Source organism: Phodopus roborovskii, unplaced genomic scaffold, assembly GCF_943737965.1.
Source record: "Phodopus roborovskii unplaced genomic scaffold, PHOROB, whole genome shotgun sequence".
NCBI classification, from domain to species: Eukaryota; Metazoa; Chordata; class Mammalia; order Rodentia; family Cricetidae; genus Phodopus; species Phodopus roborovskii.
The window spans coordinates 14,978,426-15,002,310 of record NW_026126585.1 but is presented as its reverse complement, the minus strand read 5'-3'; the positions used below and the strand labels follow the sequence as shown (position 1 = coordinate 15,002,310).

At 43.5% G+C, this 23,885-nt stretch overlaps 1 protein-coding gene and 1 pseudogene across 4 annotated transcripts in view; one reads left to right on the top strand and one right to left on the bottom strand.

Annotated features, from left to right (window-relative positions):
* Positions 1-23,885, top strand: part of Srgap2 (SLIT-ROBO Rho GTPase activating protein 2) — a 205,438-nt gene that overhangs the window by 75,711 nt on the left and 105,842 nt on the right. For all 4 annotated transcript variants that reach the window (XM_051204128.1, XM_051204127.1, XM_051204129.1 and 1 more), the window contains exon 2: positions 8,388-8,580. In XM_051204128.1, the coding sequence (XP_051060085.1) occupies positions 8,388-8,580 (193 nt within the window). The remainder of the gene's footprint in view (positions 1-8,387; positions 8,581-23,885) is intronic.
* Positions 7,319-7,648, bottom strand: LOC127236463 (60S ribosomal protein L37-like; annotated as a pseudogene).

Sequence of the window (23,885 nt, the reverse complement as noted above, 5' to 3'; positions counted from 1 at the left end):
AAGGTAAAGGTTAGTGTTAGGGACCTATCAGATGGAGTGGCTGTGAAGACTGCTTTGAGAAGGTGACCTCTGAGCAGAGAACTGAGTGAAAGGAAGGGGCTGGCCATGCAAAAGTTGGAAAGCATGCTTCAAGTCAAGGGAAGCAATTACTCCCTTAGCTGAGGTAAAGGTGGGCTAGGCACATCCTATGACCAGTAAGGCCTGTGTGCCTGGGGATCCGTGAGGATGAAATCCGGAGACTGGAGCCGTTGAGCTATGTGAGTAGCCATTGGGGGGTGACGAGTAGAGCTGCCATGTGTAACAAGGCTGGAGAGTGACGAACCAGGTAGGGACAGCTATTGAGAGCAAAGTGACTCAGGGTTACTTAGCTTGTCAGTGGAGAATGGGTGGAGAGGCTAAGAAGAGGTTGGACTCAGCCAGTCTAAGTTGACAGAATAGGAAAGAGAAGACTCAGCAGTAACATTGAAGGTTTTTGGTGCCATTATTAGGCTAGGAACCGGGAGGGGTAGTGGCCAGGGCTTGTGTCAAGAGTTTCCGTTTGGGCTTAAGCTGTGGATACCCTGTTAAGAGAACTAAGAAGAGATGCTAAGTCAGTTCTGGGAGGCTCGAGAGGTCTAGAGTATAGATGGAAATTTGGAGGTAACCAGACACAGGAATGAAAGCAGTAATTCCAGAAGCAGTTGTTTGGAATAATTCTTGTTAGTGAAGATTTCTGCGTCTTACTCAAGAGAGTGAAGTAATGAGATAAAGGCTATTAGTCGCATTCTTTGAAGGAGAGGACTTGCAGTTTAGTTTATTGAAAGTGATTCCCTGGTGTTTCTGTTTGTTTTTGAGCATCAGCTATTCATAGATGAGGACCAGTACTCATCCTCGAAGGATGTGGTATCACTTGTAGATTGAATGTAGTACTGTATCTATAAGCCTTTCAAGGCATGGGAGTGACCACGCCCCTCCCTGAGGATGTCCAACTCCCAGGTTCCACCCACAGAACACTCTTAACTGCCTTAACTGCAGGACCCAGCCCCCCATTCTACAGAGTAAAAAGCCCAGTCTCTGGACATATAACCACACCCATCTCCACTCTGGGAAGTTACACACACACACACACACACACACACACACACACACACACACACACACCCAGGAAACTCTGTCTGGCACTGTCTCCAAGATACCAGTGCACCAAGGAGGGAAGGGTATACCTGTGTGCCTTTCCTAAAAGAATTATATCTCTTAACTCTGTACAAGCCCTGTATCTTGTTCAGCTTGCTACCGTTTCTCACCTGAGCAGAGGCAGCCACCTTCCTGGTTTTTTCCCCTCTCAATAAATCCCTTGTGTGAGTGAGGCTTGTTGTGCGTTGTGACTGTGGAAATCCGTGGCTCCTGGCTGCCAGGATCCTGTTTCGTCCAAGCTGCAGTGTGTACGTGTTTCTGCCCTGCTTTTCAGCACGGTGCACATCTTCACTTATTTATATCATTTTACTCGACTGTAGCCTTTTGCTCACTCCCCACTCCCTTGCTAATTTTGAGGGAGAATTTTTGTCTTTGTAATCTCAGAGCCCTGGGAAGGCACACAAATAAAGTCTGTGATAACAGTAAAAAAAAAAAAAGGTTGGCTTCAGAGCCTGGCTACTAAGGTTCCAGTTCTGAATCTATGGCTAACCAGCTGTGTGATACTCACCAGTCTCCTTCACGTATTTATTTGTTTGTTTGTTTGTTTTTCTTATTTTACATATTGATCCCAGTTCCCTCTCCGTCCCTCCCCCCTTCTCTTCCACCGTCTCCTGCCCCCCCACCCTCCCATCCCATCCCAACCCCCAACTCCACATGTAGGGTGATGCCTTTCTGGAGGGGTCATCTAAATCTGTCAAGTCATTTGGAGTAGGGACTAGGCCCTCCCTCCTGCCTCTAGATTAAGGGAGTAACCCTCCATGGGGAATGTGCTCCCAAAGTCCTTTTGTGCACCGGGATACATCCTGGTTCCACTGACAGAGGCCCCTTAGACTGCCCAGGCCTTCTGACTGAGACCCATGCAGGGGGTCTGAGTTGCTCCAATGCTGGATTCCCAGCTATCAGTCTGGGGTTCCATGAGCTCCTCCTTGTTCAGTCAGCTGTCTCTATGTGTTTCTGTAGCCTGGTCTTGTCCTCCCTCTCTGCATTTGGATTCCAGTTCAGCTAAGTGTTTAGCTGTGGGTGTCTGCTTCTGTTTCCATCAGCTACTAGATGAGGGCTCTATGATTGTGGATAAGGTAGTTATCAATCTCATTATCAGGGAAGGGCATTTAAGGGAGCCTCTCCACTATTGCTCAGATTGTTAGTTGGGGTCAGTCTTGTAGGTCTCTGGACATTTCTCTAGAGTCAGTTTTCTCTTGAGACCTATGATGGCTCCCTCTCAGTCTCCTTCACTTCTGTGGGCTTTGGTCCTCATTTCTGCCAGCCAGGATTTTTAAGAGCCCTGGAATTATAAAATTTGTAGAACAGGATACAGAGTATGACTTGGCAGGGCATCTAGCTTTGTTTCCTGGGGATCAGTTTGGGGAGGAAATGATTACTGTTGGGATCAGAAGTCTTGGTAAGAAATAATGGAGGGTGAGCCTCATGAAAGCCTCGATTGTGTTCTTATATAACACTTTCTGGAAGGTACTATGAATCAGTATTTTTGATTGAGGTGACATCACATGTCTGTGAAAGGACTAAAAACAGGTGAGGTAGATTTTGTGGAGAAGACTGGCAGTCAGGCCAGGTTCCCACTGGGAAACATGGCCTAATATTATGTTTCATGTTGGCAGCAGAGCCCATGGGAGCCACAGCACCTGTCTCCAAGATGCCAGCACACCCAGGGGGGGCGGGGAAGACATATATACCTGTGTGACTTTCCTAAAAATATATACCTGTGTGACTTTCCTAAAACAGTGTATCTCTTTTCTCTGACCTGCCTTCCTACTCCCGTTTTCTCCTTAAATATGTGGTATTTATGATTAAATGAGAGAAAGTTCTAGAATGTCGAGATAGATGTGTTTTGGAAAGCAAAAGAAATAAGCTCTTATCCTAGGATTAAAGCAATAGGGAACACAATCCCCATCTGAACGCCCATGAATTCTCCAGGTGTTCTCTGAAGTGAGGACAGTTTCATCTGCACTGAAAGGTATTATCATTTAAAGGCATGATTGTCAATGAGGCAGGGCCTTGACTATTTTTGCTAAACTATCAGTATCTTCCAGTGATAGCCTTATTGACACCCGTCAGCAGCATCCTTTCTTAGTAGGATACAAGTCTCCTTCTAGCTCCTAAGCCAGGTGTAGTGTCTCAGCTGTAACCAGGAGGCAGAAGGAGGTAGAACTGCCCAGAACTGTTGGTTATGTCTGCTGGTCCTGAGTTTGGATGTAAAACATTCCTTGCCATATTTTGATCTAACATCCTCTGAAACAGTAGAATAGTGATGTGCTGGCCAGTAGAGTTTAGTGTCATGGCTAAGCCTGCTGCCCAGACACACTGCTTGCACAATCTGTTTTAATAATTATTCAATTTAGGACTGATTTAACCCTGAAAGTAGAGAAATAGAAATCAAGAATTCTTTATGGTGTCTGGAGCCATTTCCCTGTTAGTTGGCAGAATACAATGATACTCAACCTCAACAGAACACCAGAACACATTTGGTAGAGTTAAAGGTGTGTGTGTGTGTGTGTGTGTGTGTGTGTGTGTGTGTGTGTGTATGTGAGAGAGAGAGAGAGAGAGAGAGAGAGAGAGAATGAATCACATACTATAAAATTTACATCTTTAAAGTGATGAGGCATGTTTTCATATACATATAAAATTGTGCAAAAGCAAAACAACAAAGTTAAATTTTGCCTTGAATCATGAATGAAATAACACAGGTAACTCTTGAGTATTAGGAAACTTGTTTAAAAACTTTGGTCCTTGCAAGGGAAGATTTTTTTTTAATTGTATCATTTTAAAATGTGGTAGAAAAATAGGAGTCAAAGGACATTGAATTTTTAAGATTTACAGTTAGATTTCTTTCTGTTTGTGGTTATATTTACCTCTTAGGTCTTCGCTTTACAGTTTACTTTACTCCTGTGGGTTTGTTATGTAGTAAAGAACATTCAGAGCAAAACCAAAACGCCTTAGGTACCCAGAGGAGATTGCTTGTGGTGTTCATCCTTTCCTGTAGCCAGTTCGTGTGACCTTAGTACTTTGGGACTTTGTGTTTCATAGCTCAGAGACAGCTGCTTCTAAAACGTAGAGCTTGGCTTCTCCCCACAGCTGTAGTAAAAGGTGCTACAAGGGCCTGCCGTCTCTCAGGACTTCTCTGCCCACTGTAAAGTCTTCCTGGCTTGTGTGCTAGAACACGATGTAAATAGTGTGTCTTTGAGTGTGTTTACAAGTGCACATGCATACCCACTTGAGCACACAGGGAACTTTGAGAGATTCCTTGCTTTTATAAATTGCCCCTTTTTCTTTCTGCCCTGTGGCCAGCCAGGGTATAGAGGGGTCTCCAGCCTGGGCACATGGCCCAAGTGTGCTGACAGTCAGTACCCTATTGTTTCTGTCCCCGTATGTGCGTGGACAGAGGCTGCACAACTGCCTTATTGAGGACCACTGTTTGTTGTAACAACAGCCGCAGCACATTCTACTGTCCACAGAGGAGCCATTCTGTCTTGGAGCAGTGGACTAGAGTCTTTCTTACTGCCTTCCCCATTGTTCCGAGAAGGCTGACAAGGGGGAGACATCCTTCTAGGCATGTTGTTGGGGAGTGATGCCAAGTCACAAACCAATGGCAGGTGGCGTCTGTTAGCAGTCTCTTCTGGATTGGGGTGAGGGTATCATTCTCCTGCTTCCCTATCTTTATACTTGTTGAACACCTCAGGATGGGCTCACAGGCGAAGGGAAGGACTTGCTTTGAAACTTCCATGGAGAACAGATGTAGGATGTAGGGAAGGGATCCAGTCTGGTTATGGGTTACTCACAATACGGGCTTGTACATCAGTGGCCTAGCCTAAACTTGATCTTGGGACCCTGAGCCATTCTTCAGCAGGAAGATTGAGATCCCAGAGATTAAAACACATGGTCACTGATTTACCCAGCAATGCTGCCCATGGAGTATCTACTTCTTACTTCTCCAACAAGGCAGATAGATGTTAAGTTAGCTTTAGCCCTACCTCAGTTACCTTTCCTGTTGCTGTGATGAAATATCTGACAAATGCAATTTTAAAGGAGGAAGGGTCCATTCTTAGTCTGGCTCCCCGTTGGAGGAGCAGTCATTTGGGAGGGAAGTTGAGGTGCAGGAGCTTGAAGGAGCTGGCCATAGCTATTTCTGCAGTCAGATCAACAAATGCTTGGCTTGTTTCTCATTTATTCGGTTCAAGGCCTCACTCCGCCTGTGGGATGGTGGCACCCTCAGCCAGGGAATCATCCAACCTAAATTAACCTAATGTAGGTTATACCCAGAGGCTTGTCTCAGAGCTAATAATGAACAGACTCCATCATGCATTAACCACCATGAGCCCTATTAGCACGGTTGGTATGGCCCTTGGCATAGTACTTAGTAAACCTTCAGTTTTTCTCATTTGAAATATCTTAGAAGCTGGTAATGGAAATTAAGTGAGCTACAGTGTGTGTTTATCGATAGAATGTGTTCAGTAAAGACACACCCTTCCTATAAGGATCAAGATGGTGCAAGAACAGGATAGAGCTCACGCTACACTGCTTGAGTACTCGTTGAGAAGTCGGCTTGGAATCTCATGCTGGTTGGAAGTGCATGGGAACTTCTAAGACAATGCTGTGTCCTGCAGGCGGCCCTTGAGGTACTTATTTCATAGATAGGACAGTTTCAGAACAGCCTACTTCTTGAATTACATTAGAATCATGGGGCTTTGCCTATAATCTCTAGAACAGTCTAGAATGTTTCTTTCTGCATTCCTAGCTGGGAGATTATTGAGGCACAAGTCTTAAGTGAGTTGTTGGTGACACAGAGGGACTCGATAGCCTCAGTGTACCTTCCTCTCCCTTTGTGCCTTTAGTCCTGATTTGGCACCTGGACAGCCATTTTGCTCTAAGAGGTGATTCTTATTTAATGGGCAGGTTTTAAGTAGGATTGATGACCCGTGAATATTCTACCCACAATCTTCCTGTCTACTTGCCCTTACTGCTAGCTTTTCATTAATATGTACAAAGGGGCAGATGCCTCTAGGAATGATCATAACAAGGGCTTTTACCCTTAAAAGACCCAGAAACCTCTGCCAAGGACCAGATTCCTGACATGAGCTCTGTAGATGTCTTACACACACACACACACACACACACACACACACACACACACACACACACACACAAAACCTTGTAATCAGACTCCAGAATACACAGAACAAGAGAGCTTTGATGAGTGATGAGGTAGGCAGCAGCTTTTCAGTGAAGCATTCTGCTTGCTTGGAACAACCCTGAAGTGCTCAGTTTCAGTTCAGGTTGGGTTACTGCAGGGCTGACAGAGATGGAGAAGAAGATTGCTCTTAGAGATTACCTAGGGGCACCTACAAAGGACCAGCTGTGTCTGTCACGTCCTGATACCTGCAGAAACAGAAGCAATAAAGATGGGGATAGATTTTGGACTTCAGGTACTCAGAAGCAGAACCCAATGCAGCTTTGTCTGTCCTCATTGCTTTAAGAAAGCAGTGGTTGCTAAGATTTCAGCATCATGGCCCTTATCCCAAAGTTTCATCTAGAGCTCAGGTGATGACTTGACTCCTCCTTCCCCACCTGCCAGTGCTGGGGGAAATGAATTTGAAGCGCGCATCGGGAAAGGTGTAATGTAAGAAATAGGTACTTCCTTTCCACCTCAAGTTGGAGTTGTGCTTGCAGGTGAGTGTACTGGTAGGAAAAAGGGATGAAGGCGACTGCTCTATTTTGATGCTAGTGGGGAACTGGGCGTAAACTAAGCTGGACATACACTGTTGGCCTACTCTGGGCGAGGAAGCAGCCCAGTGTTGGCAAGTCGGTTTGCCTCAAATGCCAAATCTCTTATCAGTAAAACATGGAGTGTATTCAAGACAGATCCAGTTGCGTCTGAAGCTGCCATTGCGGTGGCTTCACAGTGATAGTGTTGCTAGTCCTCTACGAGGACTGGGTAGGAAATCTGCCAAGCAGGAGTGTTACTGGACACTGTTCTTCCTCAGACAGAGCAGAGGCTGTCAGGCTTCTGAGGATGGAACAAGAGAGGTACAAGTAAGAGAGACCTCTTTCTTTCTTTCTTTCTTTCTTTCTTTCTTTCTTTCTTCCTTCCTTTCTTCCTTTCTTCCTTTCTTCCTTTCTTTCTTTCTTTCTCGAAACCAGAACATTTATTTTATGACTGACTGAAATCCTTAAGATGAACTGGATGCTGCAACAGCTGCCCTCTTGGGTTTAGGTGTTGTCCCTTCACGGAATCCATGTCTGAATCTTCGATAGACAATCTTTAGGTGCCTCATACGCCCAGTCCTGGTAGTGTTCGCCTCTTAGCCTTGGCATTCCAGTTATACTTTCTCTTGCGCTTGGCAGGGCAGCCACATTTGCCACAGGGGACTTCTGAAGGGGGTAGGCCTTGGGGCCACAGAGGTGGCACAAGGTGTGCGTCTTATTGCGGCGCTTTCCAAAGGATGACGTTCCTTTCGTCATCTTGCTTCTGCTGCCAAGGCCAAAGAGCGAGAGACCGCTTTCTGTCTTTTATTGTTTTGCTATTCCTCCGGCTCTAAAGATAGCTTCTTGAAGACTCACATTCGGTAATATTGGAAACTATGAAACCAATTTACCTTGAATGTGATTTTTCTAGAAGTCATGTTTTATTCTTGGTTGTTGCCATTTGACCTTGAAAAGGCATCTTCTTACCTCCATGAAAATACAATGATCCTCATCCTGCTTCATAAAGATACTCAAAAACATTTTTGAAATGATGAGGAAAAGTGTAAGAAATAGTCATTTGTCTGACTTTGAATCCCAGCTTCCTGGGATTTAATGGTTTGTCTTCTATAAAGACTGAGTAATAGTATTCATTCTTTAAAAAAGGATAACATGATTCATCTCATTATTCATTTGGGCTTCTTGCCAGAAAAGAGCCCAAATTCTGGATGGTGTTAGAAACAGTAAATTGCTTTATAAATATTTAGCTTTTAATATTATTTTGTGTATTCTGCAACTTATTCTAACAACTTCTTGATCGGTCCTGAGTGGTTCAAAAACAGTTGGAGGTTTTTAGAGGTTCCTTGCATCATTTGGCCGGTTTTAGTTGTAGGCTGTTTATGAGGGGCTTTGACATTCCAGGAAACGGGGAACAAGTCAAAGAAAGGCAAGTGAGTACCTGTGTGTGCGGTGTGTGTTTAGCGCTGTCTGTCTGACCACATTCTTGCGTTTTCTTGCAGAGATCCGGGCTCAGCTCACAGAGCAGATGAAATGCCTAGACCAGCAGTGTGAACTCCGGGTGCAGCTGTTGCAGGACCTGCAAGACTTCTTCCGAAAGAAGGCCGAGATTGAAATGGACTACTCTCGAAACCTGGAGAAGCTGGCTGAGCGCTTCCTAGCCAAGACACGAAGCACCAAGGACCAGCAATTTAAGTAGGAACTCCACGGCAGTTGCTGTTAGAAACCTTGAGAGTGAGGTCTGGGGTGCAGGGAGGCCACTGAGATCCAGGTTGTTTCCCGAGCCTGCAGTTTGTCCTCAAGAACTCTTCATTTTTCACACCAGTCTTATCTAAGGGAGATCAGAATAAGTGGGAGCCAAGCTAATGCGCTTTATAGCCTTTCCTGTATGTCAGCCAGTGGTCTAAGGTGTGTGTGTGTGTGTGTGTGTGTGTGTGTGTGTGTGTGTGGGAGAGAGAGAGAGAGAGAGAGAGAGAGAGAGAGAGAGAGACCATGCGTGTGACTAATAATAGATTTAGTAATGACCTTTTATTCATGTACGTAATGGATTTCAATTACATTTACTTCTAATACTGTCATACTAACCCTTCCTGTTCCCGCCCACCCCAGCGGATTCTCTTTGTCTTCCTAGCTAGCCCCAAAGGGAAGATTGTTGAACATTCATGCAACTAATGTCCATTGCTCATCCCTTGAACTCCTTCCTAGTGCCTTAAGATGTGGCCAAGAGCAAGCATGTCCTTTCCACGTGGCCTTTTAATTAGAACGACAGTCAGGTAATTTGAAGTTGGAGTGAGAACTCTGGACGTGCAATTCAGGTGATGCAAGGACCTAGAAAAGAAGGCCATTTCCACCCTCTTTTGATCATTACGATGTGCTTTATTTATTCCAGCTTATTCGTGTCTTATCTTATTCTAATAATCCAGTTGTTAGCTCCCTTTAATGTCTGCTAGCTACTATGCTCTGTGCTGCTTCCTATGGGGATAAGATTAGCTTTGGAATGCTTGGTTAACAAGGAAAAGAACCATGCAAACTATATAGGCAAAGGGGCTTAAATAATAGAGACAGGGGGGGAAAATGGATATTTTCAAAAACAGTGAAAAACAAGGTTAAGTAAGTAGAATGGGTCCCAGAGGATAGAGCTTTGACAGCAAGCACAGAAGGTCAATTTTGATGTGCCCCGTGGTAATGAGTCTCTGAGGAAAAGGATGGGCAAAATTATATAATTTTTTTTTAATCCAAAAGAAGAATATTAGGTTTTGGGGGTAGTGCATGTAGAATTGGATAGCGTATTTTAAAAAAGCAGTAGGGATGTATTTGTGTTAATAAGCCTCCTGTTGTTATGATCAAATAACTAAGATAAATAGACTGTAAGGAGGAAAAGTGTTTGATTTTGGTTTTGCCTCATGATTCCAGAGGTTCTAAGTCCATAGGTGTTTGATCTGGTGGGGGTGTGTGTGTCATTTGGTGAAGGAGACCTGTTCCTTCATGATATTCAGGAAGCAGAGAGAGGATGGAGCCAAGACAATCTTCCAATGTCCTAAACTCCTATTACTAGGTCCTATCTCCTAAAGATTCTGCTGTTGTCCAGCAGTACTACCACAGCAGTAAACAAGCCTTGAACCGAAGCCTTTGGTAGATCTTTCAGCCTTATAGGTAGCACTTTAAAAGAGGCATTTGAAAAATTTAAAAGAATCTTAATGGTTAGAGGTGACATGGTATCGCTAACCAGAAGAATTGTGGTGTCCTTTAGAACATGAAGGCATGGAGGAAACATGTTTTAAATAGTGACTCTACTTGGAGCAGTTGAGTTTGAGGCATTGGAAGGATTTTAGGTACCCAAGTTGAGATGTGGTACAGCAGAGCTCAGTATTCAAGTCTTTAGTGTAAACAGTACCGTGCATGTAGAAGAGAAAATAAGAGCCAAGAGTCAAAAGCCTAAGGCATAGGAGACCTCCCAGTGTTAGGAGATAGTAAGCAGTTCTGCTAGAAAAGATGAGAAAGGGGGCCAGCCCCTCCTCCCAGGCAGGTAAAAGGTGGGAGGGTACTGTGTCTCTCTCAGAGAACTATTAATGTTTCAAGGAGAGCTTGATCCCAGTCAATTCCAACAGTTTCTTTACTAATAATTTTGGGCTCAAGGCATCCTGAGGGAAACAAAGCAGAGTCAGATGAGCTGGAAGACTGGAGGGACAGCTCAGTGGTTAAGAGTGCTTGCTGCTTTGGGAGGATCCAAGTTTCTTTCCTAGACCCATGTCAGGCAGCTCACAACTGTCTATAGTTCCAGCAGTCTATTCTACTCTTCTGACCTCTGTGGGTACTGTATCCATACACACGCACGCACGCACGCACGCACGCGTGCGCGCGGAATAGAACTTTTTAAAAAAGAGCCTGCAAACAAGAAGCTTTCTTCTCTCAGAATGGAACATCTGAAATGCTGGTTTTTGTAGGTCAAAAACTCTCACATGGTACAGCCGACTACAAGGAGAGATGAGTCATTTGAACAAATGCACTTAATAAGGATAAGATGGAGAAAAACTCAACAAGAGCTCTAGGCAACTCTGTGTTGAGACTAATTCATTCCTAAAAATGTCAACAAAATCAGACTGAGAGTCCCCCTGGCTTACGTGCAATAAATGGGTTTTGTTCTTATAAATGTATATATGAAACTCTAAATTATCTTTCATTTGATCTTTTTCAGCCTTTGTACCTTTTCTCTCATTTTCTTCCTTTGCCACAATTAAACCTATGATCAACTTGGTTAAGTCCAGTGAGCATCTGAAGGGACCACATGCCAACTTCTGCCTTGTCTCACGGATGCAGTCACGAGACCTCTCCTTCTCGGTGTAGCGCTAGTGATAGAACCTTCACATTGTCATCCCCTCCTCATTTCTGTGTTGTAGAAGATGGCCAAGTGGTCAGATGTTTGTATACTGTAAGCGTTGCTGCAGAGACAGTTGTGCAACTGTGCTGATATTTTGTATGTAGCACCAAAATTTTTGGCTTTTTCTTTTCTTTCTTTCTTTTTTTGTTTTTTTATTTTGTTTGTTTGGTGGGGATGGGGGATATTTAGAGGCATTTTTAAGAATGACTAGGTTGGTTAAGATGGGTGCTAGCTGCTATAGTAGGCCTTAAGTAATCATAGCATATACAAGTTAGGTGTAGATGTTTCTGTAGATAATAGTCTGTTGGGCAGTCAGGACACTGTCAGACTCCTTTTCCCACTCCTAGACTGTATCCTTTGTTGTATGGCCCCAAGTAGCTCATTGCTGCCACGTCCCATTTCATCCATTGGTAAAAGCAACAGGACAAGAGGGCAGCATGTCTTCTGTCTTTAAGGTATAATCTGGAAGTGGCATGTACGTGCCTTTAACTCTTATCCAGCTGGACAGAACTTAGTCATGTGGTTATGCTGCCCTGGAAGGGAAACTAGAAAGTACATTATTAACTTGGATGACCTAGAAAGTAGGGTTTCTCTCGGTATGGAAGGGCAGAGATGTTAAGGGACAGCGTTTGCAATGTTGTGTAAGTGTCATGGTGTATGGAAAGACAGGTGTGTAGAAGAGTAATGCCCGTTGTCCATACATAATACACATACAGGAATGGTTTGTTCTGCTTAGGGGCCCAGGGAAGAGCCTTTTGGAGGTGAAGTTCAATGGATAGGCATGGAAAATTAAAACTGCTAATGCTATGTCTTGTCCCTAAATACATCCACTATAATTAAGACAATGCAAGCACTTGGAGAAGAATGAAGAAGCATTTTAGAGAGAAAATAGTGTTCCCAACAGTCCAGAGGTGACAAAAACATGGCTGGTGGATAACTCATCTACTTTTCTGAACAATATGAATTGTAACTGTAGTCCTAAATAAACCTGGAAAAGTTGGTAAGCTCGAAGATTACAGAGGTTTATAAATATTGGCCAATAGGGTTAGGGCTTTGTTCTGTAAGGGTAAAGGAGCCATTGACAGTTTCTGAGCAAGGAACTGAATCATGCCCATGCTGTAGCTGGAACAGGGAAAGCGCTTTTTAGTTTTCTAAACTCTGGAGCAGGAAGTGTGCCGTATCTTCATCCAGCCAGCAAACTATAGCCTCGGTTTTGCTGACTCTATGACTGGTCCCAGAATAGTTCCTTCTCAACAGGCACTTGTCACTTCCCCCCAGAGCTGTAGCAGCTGTTGGCCCAGTAACGCCACGAGTTTGTCTGCCCGTGTTGCCAGAACAGCTGCCAGCAGCCGCTCTGGCTAGATCCCGCTCTGGGATGTGGAATTTATTCAACTTGGGATGGAGCAGGTTGGCCAGGGCTGAAGACGGTGTACATAGATTCATCCCACCCTTTTCCAGGCTGTCTCTTACTCTGCCTCCATTTCAGCCATCCATCCCGGGTTAGGATAGTTGTTTTGTTATAGTTTTAAGTAGCCCATTTAGGAGCAACTGTTGCCAAACTCTTTATTTTTATCTTAGAAAATTTCTTCCCCTGCAAGCCCTTACCCTGTCACCCTAAGGCTGTGCTTTCTGTTCTTAGTGCCTGGCCACCTTTTGTCCTTCCCCACATTGCTGAATGCAGGTGTCCTCATTAAAACCCATATAGCTTGACTCCTGCAAAAATCTGACCTGATGCCCCTGACAGTGAGAGACGCTACAGACAACTAGCGTGATTATCCCATTCCACCTCCTGCTTGAAGACAGGTAATGTGGCCTCTCTGTCCCCTGGTTCTACCAGCCTTGTTTGATTCAAAGCAGAGGCATGTGGCAGTAGGAAGCCTTCCCATGGAAGATGCTTTTGCATTTTCTTTCACTCTTTGAAGAGCATAAATGTATTCCTGTTTGTTGTGGAGTCTTTGCTTGTGCCTTGACGACTTGGTGTTAGTGTGCCCCACAAGACTCTGAAGGGCTCTAATTAATGATGTGCTGGCTTTTCTTCTATCTGTCACACGGGCTGCAAATCACTTTTCAGCCCATTTGGTTTTGATCTCCTAATTTTAATAACTAATGTCTTTGTTATATTTTGAGGTAATTTCCCACTCCCACCCCATGTGGAGTTTTACAGAAACAGTATGCTTGGCTATCCTACTGTGTTCCTTATAGACCTTATGCTATTTTATAACCTGTTGTTGACATCTCTCTCTCTCTCTCTCTCTCTCTCTCTCTCTCTCTCTCTCCATCTTTTCCTTCTTCTTAATAAATATTTGTTGGACATTTAACAATTATGTCTTAGACTCTTAGAGGGGGGGGCCAAAGAAGTGAAAGGGACAATAACTGGGCCTGTCCCTCTCAGAAAACCCAGGATCTTACTTTTGCTAACATTAAATTAGCAATATTTGAAGGTAGACACATGGAAAATTACTTTTAGGGAGGATGCAAGAGAGCCTGACCTCAGTATCTTGTGAGTCTGATGGAGGGCTGGGTGGGGTTAGCTCAGCAGGTAAGAGCTCTGGTTGTTCTTCTAGAGGACCTGGGTTCAGTTCCTAGCACCCACGTGGTCATCCGTTACTTTCTGTAATTTCTGTCCCATCAAATCTGATGCCCTGGTCTGACTTCTGGGCACACAGGCATACACATGATATACAGACGTACATGCAGGCGAAGTGGTCAAATGCAAATAAATATAAAACAGTAGGAGTTGACAGCTATTCAACGTCAGCAGTCCCTTCAGTGAAAGGTTAAGTGCATACTTAGTTAAGAAAAGTTCTTGTGGAGTCCATGTGTGGTCTTAGGTCTAGCCTGTCTGTGTATGTGCACAGGTGCTGTAGGTGCCTTCCTTCTGTTAATGGAGTCTTCCTCAAAGTCAAGTTGAAAGTTGAGTATGAGATGACCTAAGGAGGGCAGCAACAGGAAACAGAATTCCTGGAAGGAGCAGCGCCCTGAGTTCCTGGGACTTGCGCATCATTCATTCATTTTGGACACATTTGGCAGTCCCGTCCACCCCCCCCCCGGAAAGTTTTGCGCAGATGTAGCAGCATCTGGTGTTCAGCATGGGTTGGCTCCCCTTCCCTGTGGCTTTAGGTGATGGCTGCTCCTTTTTCAGGGAGGTGCTGGCAACCGACAGAAGAGACTGCAGAGCGCTCAGTTGCACCTCCCTCCTTTCCAGGGTCAGGGGTCACTGCAGAAGAGGGGTGGACAGAGTATCAGAGCCAGTGCAGAACTTCTGTGACAGGGCGGCTGCACATGCGAGCTCAAAGCAGGTGTGAAAGCACACAAGACCTGTGCAAGCCTAAGCCAGACCAAACCACAAAATCCCACCCTCAAAATCCCATGAAGCTACTGGTAGTTGTTAGCTGCTGGGGGATGGGGGGGGGGGAGAGAGAGTTTCTCTCTTAGTGTAGCCCCTAGAAAGTTATCCATGCTCCAATGGAAGACCATTCACCCAAGAATATTTGAGCAGGGCAGCAGAAATTGGTCTTGATTTTTTTTTTTTTTTTTTAAGGTATCCAAAACTTTGTATGGATAGGGACAGGAATAGAATAGATCTGGGAAGAGTTGAGGGTGTGAATGAATCACATGTGAAACTCTCAAAGACCTAATTAAAAAAAATTAATAGTGTTGAGAGCTCCTCACACGAGGGTCAGAAAGGATGGGAGACAAGGGTCAGAAAGGATGGGAGTCATAAGAAGGCCACTTGAGTGTCAGCAAGGTGAGGTGGTTGACCAGTCTTTGGAACTGAAAAAGAATTCTGTTGAAATCTTCAAGGGATACTTTGCAACACAGCAGAAAATCAAAACAAAACCCCAGAGCTTTGAACCGGGTAAACGTGAGTCTGAACCTGGTGTCTTCTGCTGTAGTATGTGGCCTTGAACTAGTCATGAAACCCTCTAAGTTTCCCCCTCTATGAGGTGTGGAGAGGAATTGCCTGGAAGAGTTAGTCTCAGGGTTGGATATAGTGTATGATACACTAGGCTAGCACCTACACTGAGTAGGTCCTCAGTAGAAATTAGCTGCAAGGAAGTGTTGGGGCCCTGGAAGGAGCAGGGAGACTTGAGTAGGTAGAAGAGCAGTTCTGTTTGGCCTCCTGGGGCGCTTTCCATGGAGGCCAGCAGGCCAGTACAGCAACAAATGTGGCTACTGGGCTCCTGGTCTCAGGAAACCAATCAAAAGCTGCCACGCTTCTACTTAAATGGCTTTATTTTATCCTTCTGGGATAGGGAATGACAGATGGGTCAACAGCAAAACATGCTTTTATGAGCATCTGGGGGTATGCTGGCCTTGTGAGAGCTTCCTATGGGTCCTAGGAGCTGACATACAGGGTCAGCAGACCACACTTCAAGCTTTCCATTCCACAGACAGGAGGCATGCCCTTTGACAGCAATACTGGGGATAGGGAAATTATAGTACAGTCCTCTACTCTTACAAGTGTTGCAATAAGCCCAGGGAGCAGTGTGCAGCTCCGTCTCTGAATCTTTAATTCTTGGGAATTCGCAGCCGGTTAAATGCTTTGTCTTTGACCCAGCTCTCTTTTAAAGACAACAGCCATGCTTTCTTGTTGGGGGCTGTGTTAAGTGGGAGTGTTTCCAAGAAAAGAAGAAAAGACATTTTCTGCTACACAGAAAGTCAGACAGGCTGTAGGAGAATAATAGCACATATCCACACAGGCACAGGAATCTAAAATTAGAATACCATTTAAGGCAGGTGTCAGTAGTTCCTGAGAAGGAAGGGACGGTGGAATATTCAAGAAGGGACTCACACTTGGTTCAGTCAGAGAAAGCTAAAAGATAGCACAATTACATTCTCAATTAAATTTGGCCCCATGTTAATTGAAGTAAAGACTTTAATATCTTAGTCCTGTACTGTGCTGAAGGGTCACACTGTGAGGAGATAAAGAATCACGTGGGAAGGATTTAAGGAGGCTGAGAAAAAGGAGAGTTTGGATGTTTCATTGCAGCAGGATAATTTTATTCTCCTACCTTCTGTTTCTTCTACTTACTGACTCACTGCCCCCTGTTTTACATTCTGGAAGGATCATTGAAGCAGAGCTGCATCTTAACACTTTTGGTACACTGGATAAGGAGTCAGGATTAGAACGAACTGCACGAGTTAGGATTGGATGCAGTGGTAAGATGCTGAGCTACATTAGCCTATTTCTGCTTATGTGATTGGAAGAGGGCATCCTTGCGTGAAATTCAGAACATCCCTTCCTGGCAGCCTCCGCTGTTAAAGTAGAGGTTGCAGAACAAGTCTGGCAGCTCTCACTCTGAACCTTTGTAAACAACAGATGTTCTTAACTGAGTTCTAGGGGTGGAGGTTGAGGTTTCTGTTGATGCTTGAAATTCTTTGAATTTATAGGCAGCGTCTTGGGGATTCAGCAAGAGGAGGAAGTTGTAAGGGACTGATTTTGCAGTGTACAGGTGGAAATGCCTCTGACAGATTTCCTTAGAACACAGAGCTCTATTGAATGGCCTCTGAATAGAGAGAGAGGTACCCAGGGAGGCAAACACAGTAAGAAAGGCTGGGCTTCAACGGTATATTGATTTCCTGCCTTCCTCATTTGTCAGAAGACCTCTGACTTAGTCAGCGCCTTCCTTATGTATTCTCTTTCCTGATACAGACATTCGGACAGCTGCAGCACAGGCTTGTTCATTAGCACCTTCAAAGTACTTTGGATTCTTACAGTCCACAGATTTCTGAATTATGTGCTTTTCTAGGATTTTTTTTTTCCCCTTTATGTCTAAGTCTCACTGTTGAACCTCCTTCTTTGGCTGCCTGCGTGCTGAGCTCGCTCACAAGCATGTACCACCACATGGCACTGTTCCTTGGATTCTAAGCTTGTTTTTGCACTTTCGCAGTGCTGAGTTTTCGAGATTCCCATGACATCATTAATCACCTCCAGTTATCGGTAGGTCAGGATAGTATGACTTAAAGAACTCAGTTCTGCACCCCCTCAGCCTCCGTTTGTGGCACTAGAGCTCTAACCCAGGACCCCACATGTGCTAAGCAGGCTTTTGCTACATTCCAGCCTCCAATGCTGCCTTTCCCTATCCCTGTCCCCCAAACTCCAAGTACATGTGCTTCATAGCATAGTCAGGAAAACCAGGGCGGAAAAAATGTGTATGCAGTATGTGATACCACAAACAAAAGTTTAATCGAACGAAGAAAGGCAGTATATTAGATGTGAGCAAATATTTGCGCCACTCTAATTAGCCAGAAACAAGCAAGCGTTTTGAAGATCTAAGGACACGTATGTATTCTTAGTGATTCTGGGAGCAGGCCACTTCTGGCCATTCTGTCCAGAAGTTGAGAAAATAAGTGAATACCAGTCCTAGTAGGCTCATTCTGTAAGCAAACATTTCTGAGCTCTTATGATATGCCAGGCTCTGCCGGGGGTGAAGTGTACCTAGTAGAATAAGCTAGGGTTTTAATTAATGGAGCTTACTGATTAACGTGAACCGGTGTAAGTACGTCCATTTTTGTGTTCCAACGAGGCATGGAGTTCCAGCTGAGGAACCAAGCTTGTTAAGGAATACTTTTAGACACTCCATCAACAGTCAACAATTCTGCAGAGGCTCCAGCATCATAGGCATGACTGGGCCTCTTCAGGAGCCTCATGGTGTTATGTGGGAGATAGATTTATACGGAGAAAAAAAAAGACAAAGTAACATGTAATTAATGCCAAAGGAGAGATGAGGAAAACACCTTCTCTTTCTTCCGGAATGGGACCCTTGACAACTTTTTAATTTTATATTTAATTATATTTTATAATTATAGAAAAAATTTTAAGAGTAGTACAAAGAGTAGCATATGCCATTTTACCCAGATTGAAAGTATGGTTAGCATAGCACACATTTTCTTCACGTTTCTTTTTCTTTTCATGTGTAATTTGTAGAGTAAGCTGTAGACATGGCACTCTTATATTCCTACATACTTCAGTATGTGTCTGCCAAACATAGTCACAGCATGATTGTCAAAGTCAGAAGATGAAGATTACCACGATAATACCTAATCCATAGCCATCCAGATCTTGCCAGTTGTTTAAAAAGTCCTTTCGGCAAAGGAAAAGTCAAGGTTGTGTAGTTATCTTATCTCTAAGTGTCCTTTAATGGAGAATAAATTTCAACTCTTTATTTTTATTAATCTACTTTTTTATCATTTGACCCAAAAATTACTACTTAATTTGCTATCTCTTATCTTCTGATCATATTGTCTGTGAGTTGATTCAGGTTACAAACTTTGCTTATGATGGGATTACATTCTGACAAATTCATAGTAATCTGGAAATACTGTAAGTTGAAAGTGAATTTATCACACTTAATAGGCTCTGTGACTTAGCAGTACAGCACACTTTGGAGTATTAATTATTTACACTTATGACTACATGTTGGCCACTGCCCCGAATCACGAGAAAGTCACACTGCCTGTGGCACCCAGGAAGAGATTAGAACTCAAAATTCAGAATATAGTGTCTACTGAGTGCATATTGCTTTGACACCTTTGTCAAGTAAAAGCACTTTTAAGTTCAACCATCATTAATCCAGAGACTATCTCTACTTACTTACATAAAAGCCTGTGAGTTCACTTTAATCTTTAGTTCTGTTCTAATGTCACATGTTTTATTTAAATGGTTCCACTTTCCATATATGTAATTCTCCTCTCTGAACAGTCAGGACTGTGATCCTGTTATCCATAATATATTTAATTAGTTATTCAGTCCTAGATTGTACAGAACATAGTTTCAGAACTGCTAACTGACACTTCTTAAAAATACTGACTCAGTTTTAATACTGGCTTAGAGTATTGAAGTTTTTGTTTCCAGCCAAAACCTCCTAGTGTTTGTGTGTGCTTGGGATCTGAACTCAGGACCCTGCACTTGCACAGCAAGGACTTCTCACCCAGTGAGTCCTCCTCCTGGTGATACTCCTCCTGATACATTTCCTTTCTTCCTCCTTCCTCCCTCATTTCTGTCTTTGGAAGAAAATACTTTGAAGAGAACTTTCAGATTTTTAAAAGGGGCTGGGCTATCTGACTATCTCCTTGAATTTAGGACATTGGCTTAGACTCCTAAACTATCGTAAGCTGGAACACACAAATTCATACAAATAGACACATGTGCCAGCCATGGTTGTATACAATTGTAGTCCACACACTTGAGAAACTGAGGCAGGGAACATGAGTTGTACACTACTCTGGGCTACTTAGTGATACCCTGATTTAAAAAAAAAAAAAAAATCTAACTAAACAAAAAGAACAGAAAAATACAAGACAATGTACATTTATATTATTAACCAAGAACATCTCTTTCAGAAAACATTTTTGCTATGTATAATATATACTATATCTTATTTTTAAAAAAATATTTATTACTAAGGTATGTGTCTATGTGTGAGTATGTGCACATGAGTGTAGTACCTGCAGAGGCCGAAAGAAGACTTTGGATGCCCTGGAGCTGGAGTTACAGGTGCTCGTGAGCTCGCTGACATGGGTACAGGGATCTAAATCTGGGTCCTCGACAAGCGCAGTACTCACTGGTAGTCACTGAGCCATTCCGCCAGCCCCAGGATATTTTCTTCTGATCACACTTGCCATGCGGTATTTTCTACTGTTTTCTGTTATTCTCTTCTACTGTTTTCTAGGTTTCGGGGGTTGGGTAGAAGGCTGGTTTTAAATTAATCATTATTTCAGCTACATTAGTGTGATTCCTATCCTGTTGATTGAAAAACATGCCTGTAAGAACATTAGTTCTAAAGTGTTTTTTGCAGTGTGCAGAACTACCTGAAATGCTTATTTAGAAAGGAAGGTTCCTGGGCATTACTCCACTCCACAGTTTAAGCAAGCACCCCAGGTGATTATGTTGCTAGGTCCCCCCAGAGAAACTGCTCCCTTGGGAACTTAGGAGACTTGGCTGTTGAAAGTTTCAGTTCTCATACTTGCTTGGAAATGATGGGTAGCAGGGTTCAAATCCAGATTGAGAACCTTCCATTTTAGAATGACCCTGATCATCTACAGTGGTTCCTAGATCCTAATAAGCTGTAACAATTCTCTTTGTAAAATATCTGTTAGGGTTCTTATGCAGCAGAAAACATTTTAACGGAAGCCACAGAATAGAGAGTGAAGGAACTGAAAGGTCCTTCCACAGGGTGACTGGGTATGGCACAGCCCTCCCGTAGGTGCCCAGAGCTAGTCCCAAAATAGAATGGGTGGGATGCAAAACTGTTTTCTCTTCACTTGCCTTTCATGTGTAACCACATGCAGCGTGTCAACATGCTTTCTGGCGCCGCTAGTCACCAGCAGCTTGGCTCCCTCTGGGTTCGTGGACCCTTGGTATTCCTGTTACGTGTTGTCTTAGAATAGCTCTGTGCTCCAGGGAACCAAGCATTGTCCATTAACACTTCCAGCACTAGGTCTTTGGAGACACTAAGTCAGACTTCCTGATTGAAATGTAGCCTCAGTGAAATAAGAAAGTGGCCGTCAGTCAAGAGACCTGGGCCCTTGTCTTGTTCTACCATTTGGGTGACCTCAAGATCCCTGAGTATCATTTCCCTCCCACAGAAAATGATAGGTTTGGTTCAGACTCTACACCATCTTGAAAGTCTCTTCTGCTCCCAAAATTGCATGATTCTATTTTCTGTACCCTCCGGCTTTTCTCTTTACACTTTTAAACTTTTTTCCTTTCAAGTCTGGGCAAGGTTGGGTACAGATTTACCGAGCTTGGAATTTCCCCAGAACAAGATGATACGTTAATAGTAGCAAAACGTATTCCTAATCAGTGCGCTGACATAGCCTAAATGCAGCAAGCATAGTTTGTCATAGTATTTAGGAGAAGCCCTGAGAAGTTTGAGGTGTGGTTTGTCTTTGGGAAAATTACGGCTTTCCTGCAGCCATTTTGTGAGGGCAGGTTCATTGAGTGGGCTGTCAAGTAGTAATGACAGTTGTTAAAGTAATGATTGGTGGTGGTACTGAATCATGGCCGGAGCACACTTCCTGTGGGTAAAGCTTTTATATGGACCTCACTTTGTTTGATGTAATAACAGGAGTCAGATGAGTTAGGCCTTGGGCCTGTTGTTTTCATTTATATTTTTAAACAGGAAAGGAATATGTGAAGCCTATATGGTACATCTGTCACTTATTTAAGATTACCTGGCTATCAAGTGACAGAGCTGACTCTGGCTCTTAGGGTGCTTTATACGAAGTATTTCCTTGCTGGGATAGAGTCCCTGTTCATCCAAATTTTGAGTAAGGAACTAAACTCAAAATCTGACCTACTAACCTGGAAACTGACTAGGGCGTTCTTACACTACCCAGCCCATTAAAGTTTCGCTAATAAAGTATTAAGCTGGCTAATGATATGCCTGGGTTTGGAGCACACAAGCCAATGGGGATACAGAGAATAAACACAAGACACGCCCTCAAGGAGTAGTGATGGTATATGACACTGCTCTGAGGACTGTATGACTTTGTTCCACTTATCTTTGGTTTCAGATTTTTTCCTCACTGTTATCATGAGCCACATAAAGGGATTCCTTGTCCCAAGAGCATGTTTGCATTTAGAAAAGGGAGGTACGCTTATGGATGCCCTTTCTTTCCAGTGGGCTGTTACTGCTTGGCATACTTAACTCCTTCTGGCTGGAAATCAGTAACTTACTGGCTGTGGATCAAATTTCTGTACTTGTGCCTGAGAGATGCTGCTCCTCGAGGGAGCATTTGATGCTTTGAAATAAGTGTGTGGATTTCAGATTGATGCCGTTCTGTTTTGGCTCACATAGGTATTTGTTTCTCTAGCATGAATGACCAGGAGTGAGCCAGGCAGTCTGCCTCAACCATCTTCCAAGGTTTTATTTATTTTGAAAATCTGCTAACACATCTGTGGTTTTCTCTCTATAGTTGTCATTATTTATGGAGCTTTTGGTGACATCTTAATTAACTAGAGAAGGAAAAACTGAAGATATAATTGTATAATTGTTCACAGATCTCCCTGTAGAACATGTGGATCCAACTGAAAATTCAATAGCAATGATTATAAACTTTTTCAGCTAAGGAGCCATATGATTTTGTTTTCTTTGGTCATTGCTCATATCTTTACTGTATCTTTCTCTTGTTTTATTTTCATTCTGTTGACTATTAGTTCTTCAGGCTTTTTGATGTGATCACTGTATTTTTTGAGTCAGGGTATCATTGTATAGTTCTACCTAGCCTGGAACTTGCAGTGGCCTTCCTGCCTCTACTTCTGACATTCTGAGATTATAGACATAAACGTATGCCTAATGTTGTGTACTGATTATTTTGGTGTGCCTTGAGAGGGATCTGTTTAATGTTCAAATGACAGAATTTGAGTTCATAGTTTGTGTTCTCCGGTATATAGATCATAGCTACAGAATACAAGTAGAGTTGAACAGAGAAGGGGGAGGCTCCAGGTCTGTAGAGGTGCTAAAGAAGGCTGTGGGTACACAGACCTTCTAATTTAGTCAAATGAGGGCTTCTCAATGGGTTCTTCTATATCTTTTTACACACAAGCAGCAAGACAAATATAAACAAGATGAGGGTTTCACCCACAAGGACAGTTTAGGAGAAAGAAACCATGTTTTAGGTCCAAGAAGTCCACAGACATGGATTGATATAAGGGACAAGAATGATGAACCTTTAGCTCTAGTCCACAGAACAGAGTTTGGCACATTATTAACTATTCATTTTTTGTTGAGTCAATGGCTGAAATAGAAAGAAATTGGGAACTCAGAAGGAACCAGAAACAGATGTCAGAAATCTAGGCAAGAACTTGGGATGGCAGAGATTTGGATTTGTGGTAGCCCCCCACCCCCATGTTTGTTCTCAGAGGATCCATTGAACCATCTTGAATGATGGGAGGAGCCTTCTACTGTGTCCTTTCCCCTGAGATCAGGGTGCTGTGGGGTGGTTGAAAGGCAGAGTCTCTAATACAACTGACTAATGGTGGTATTTCCAGCTAGAGTCTGTATTGGTTCATGTTTGGGGTCATCCTTAGTTCTCTATCTTAACCCAAAAAGAACTATGGTCTCATACTCAGAAAGTGGTTGCTAAACATTTATCAGATGTCTAACACATTATCGGTTCAGGTATCTACTTCGAAGCAGATTCCTAGTTTGGAAGGAGGGAAAGGAAGGCATACCTCTCTCCACGAGCCTACTCCAGAGCTACAAGAATCCCATTCACTATAACTCTTTCCCCAAACCTGATTACAGGGGACACTTAGACTGTTTTGAGTAAGACACATATTGAATCCTTTCTAATCACCTGTCTTGGCAAGTGTGTGGCCCTCACTTGAAAATCTGAAAACTGTTTCTTCACACATAGTGCACGTTGGTCTTGCTTTTGGTTCTTCTCTGCCCCTGCCTCTGACCACTCCCACTCTGATCTCATTGTTGGCAAAGCTGAAGCTACAGCTGGGATCAGTCCGGAGAAATGTGCCCCCCCACCCCCCCTCCCCGTCTGCCTGCCTGTCTTTGAAAGGTACCTTCAGGCGGCCACTGTCACACAACCAGCAGCCACAATTACAGGCAGAATCCTTTTAAGTCAGTTTCTGCCTTGGTGATTTAATTTTTAAATTCTC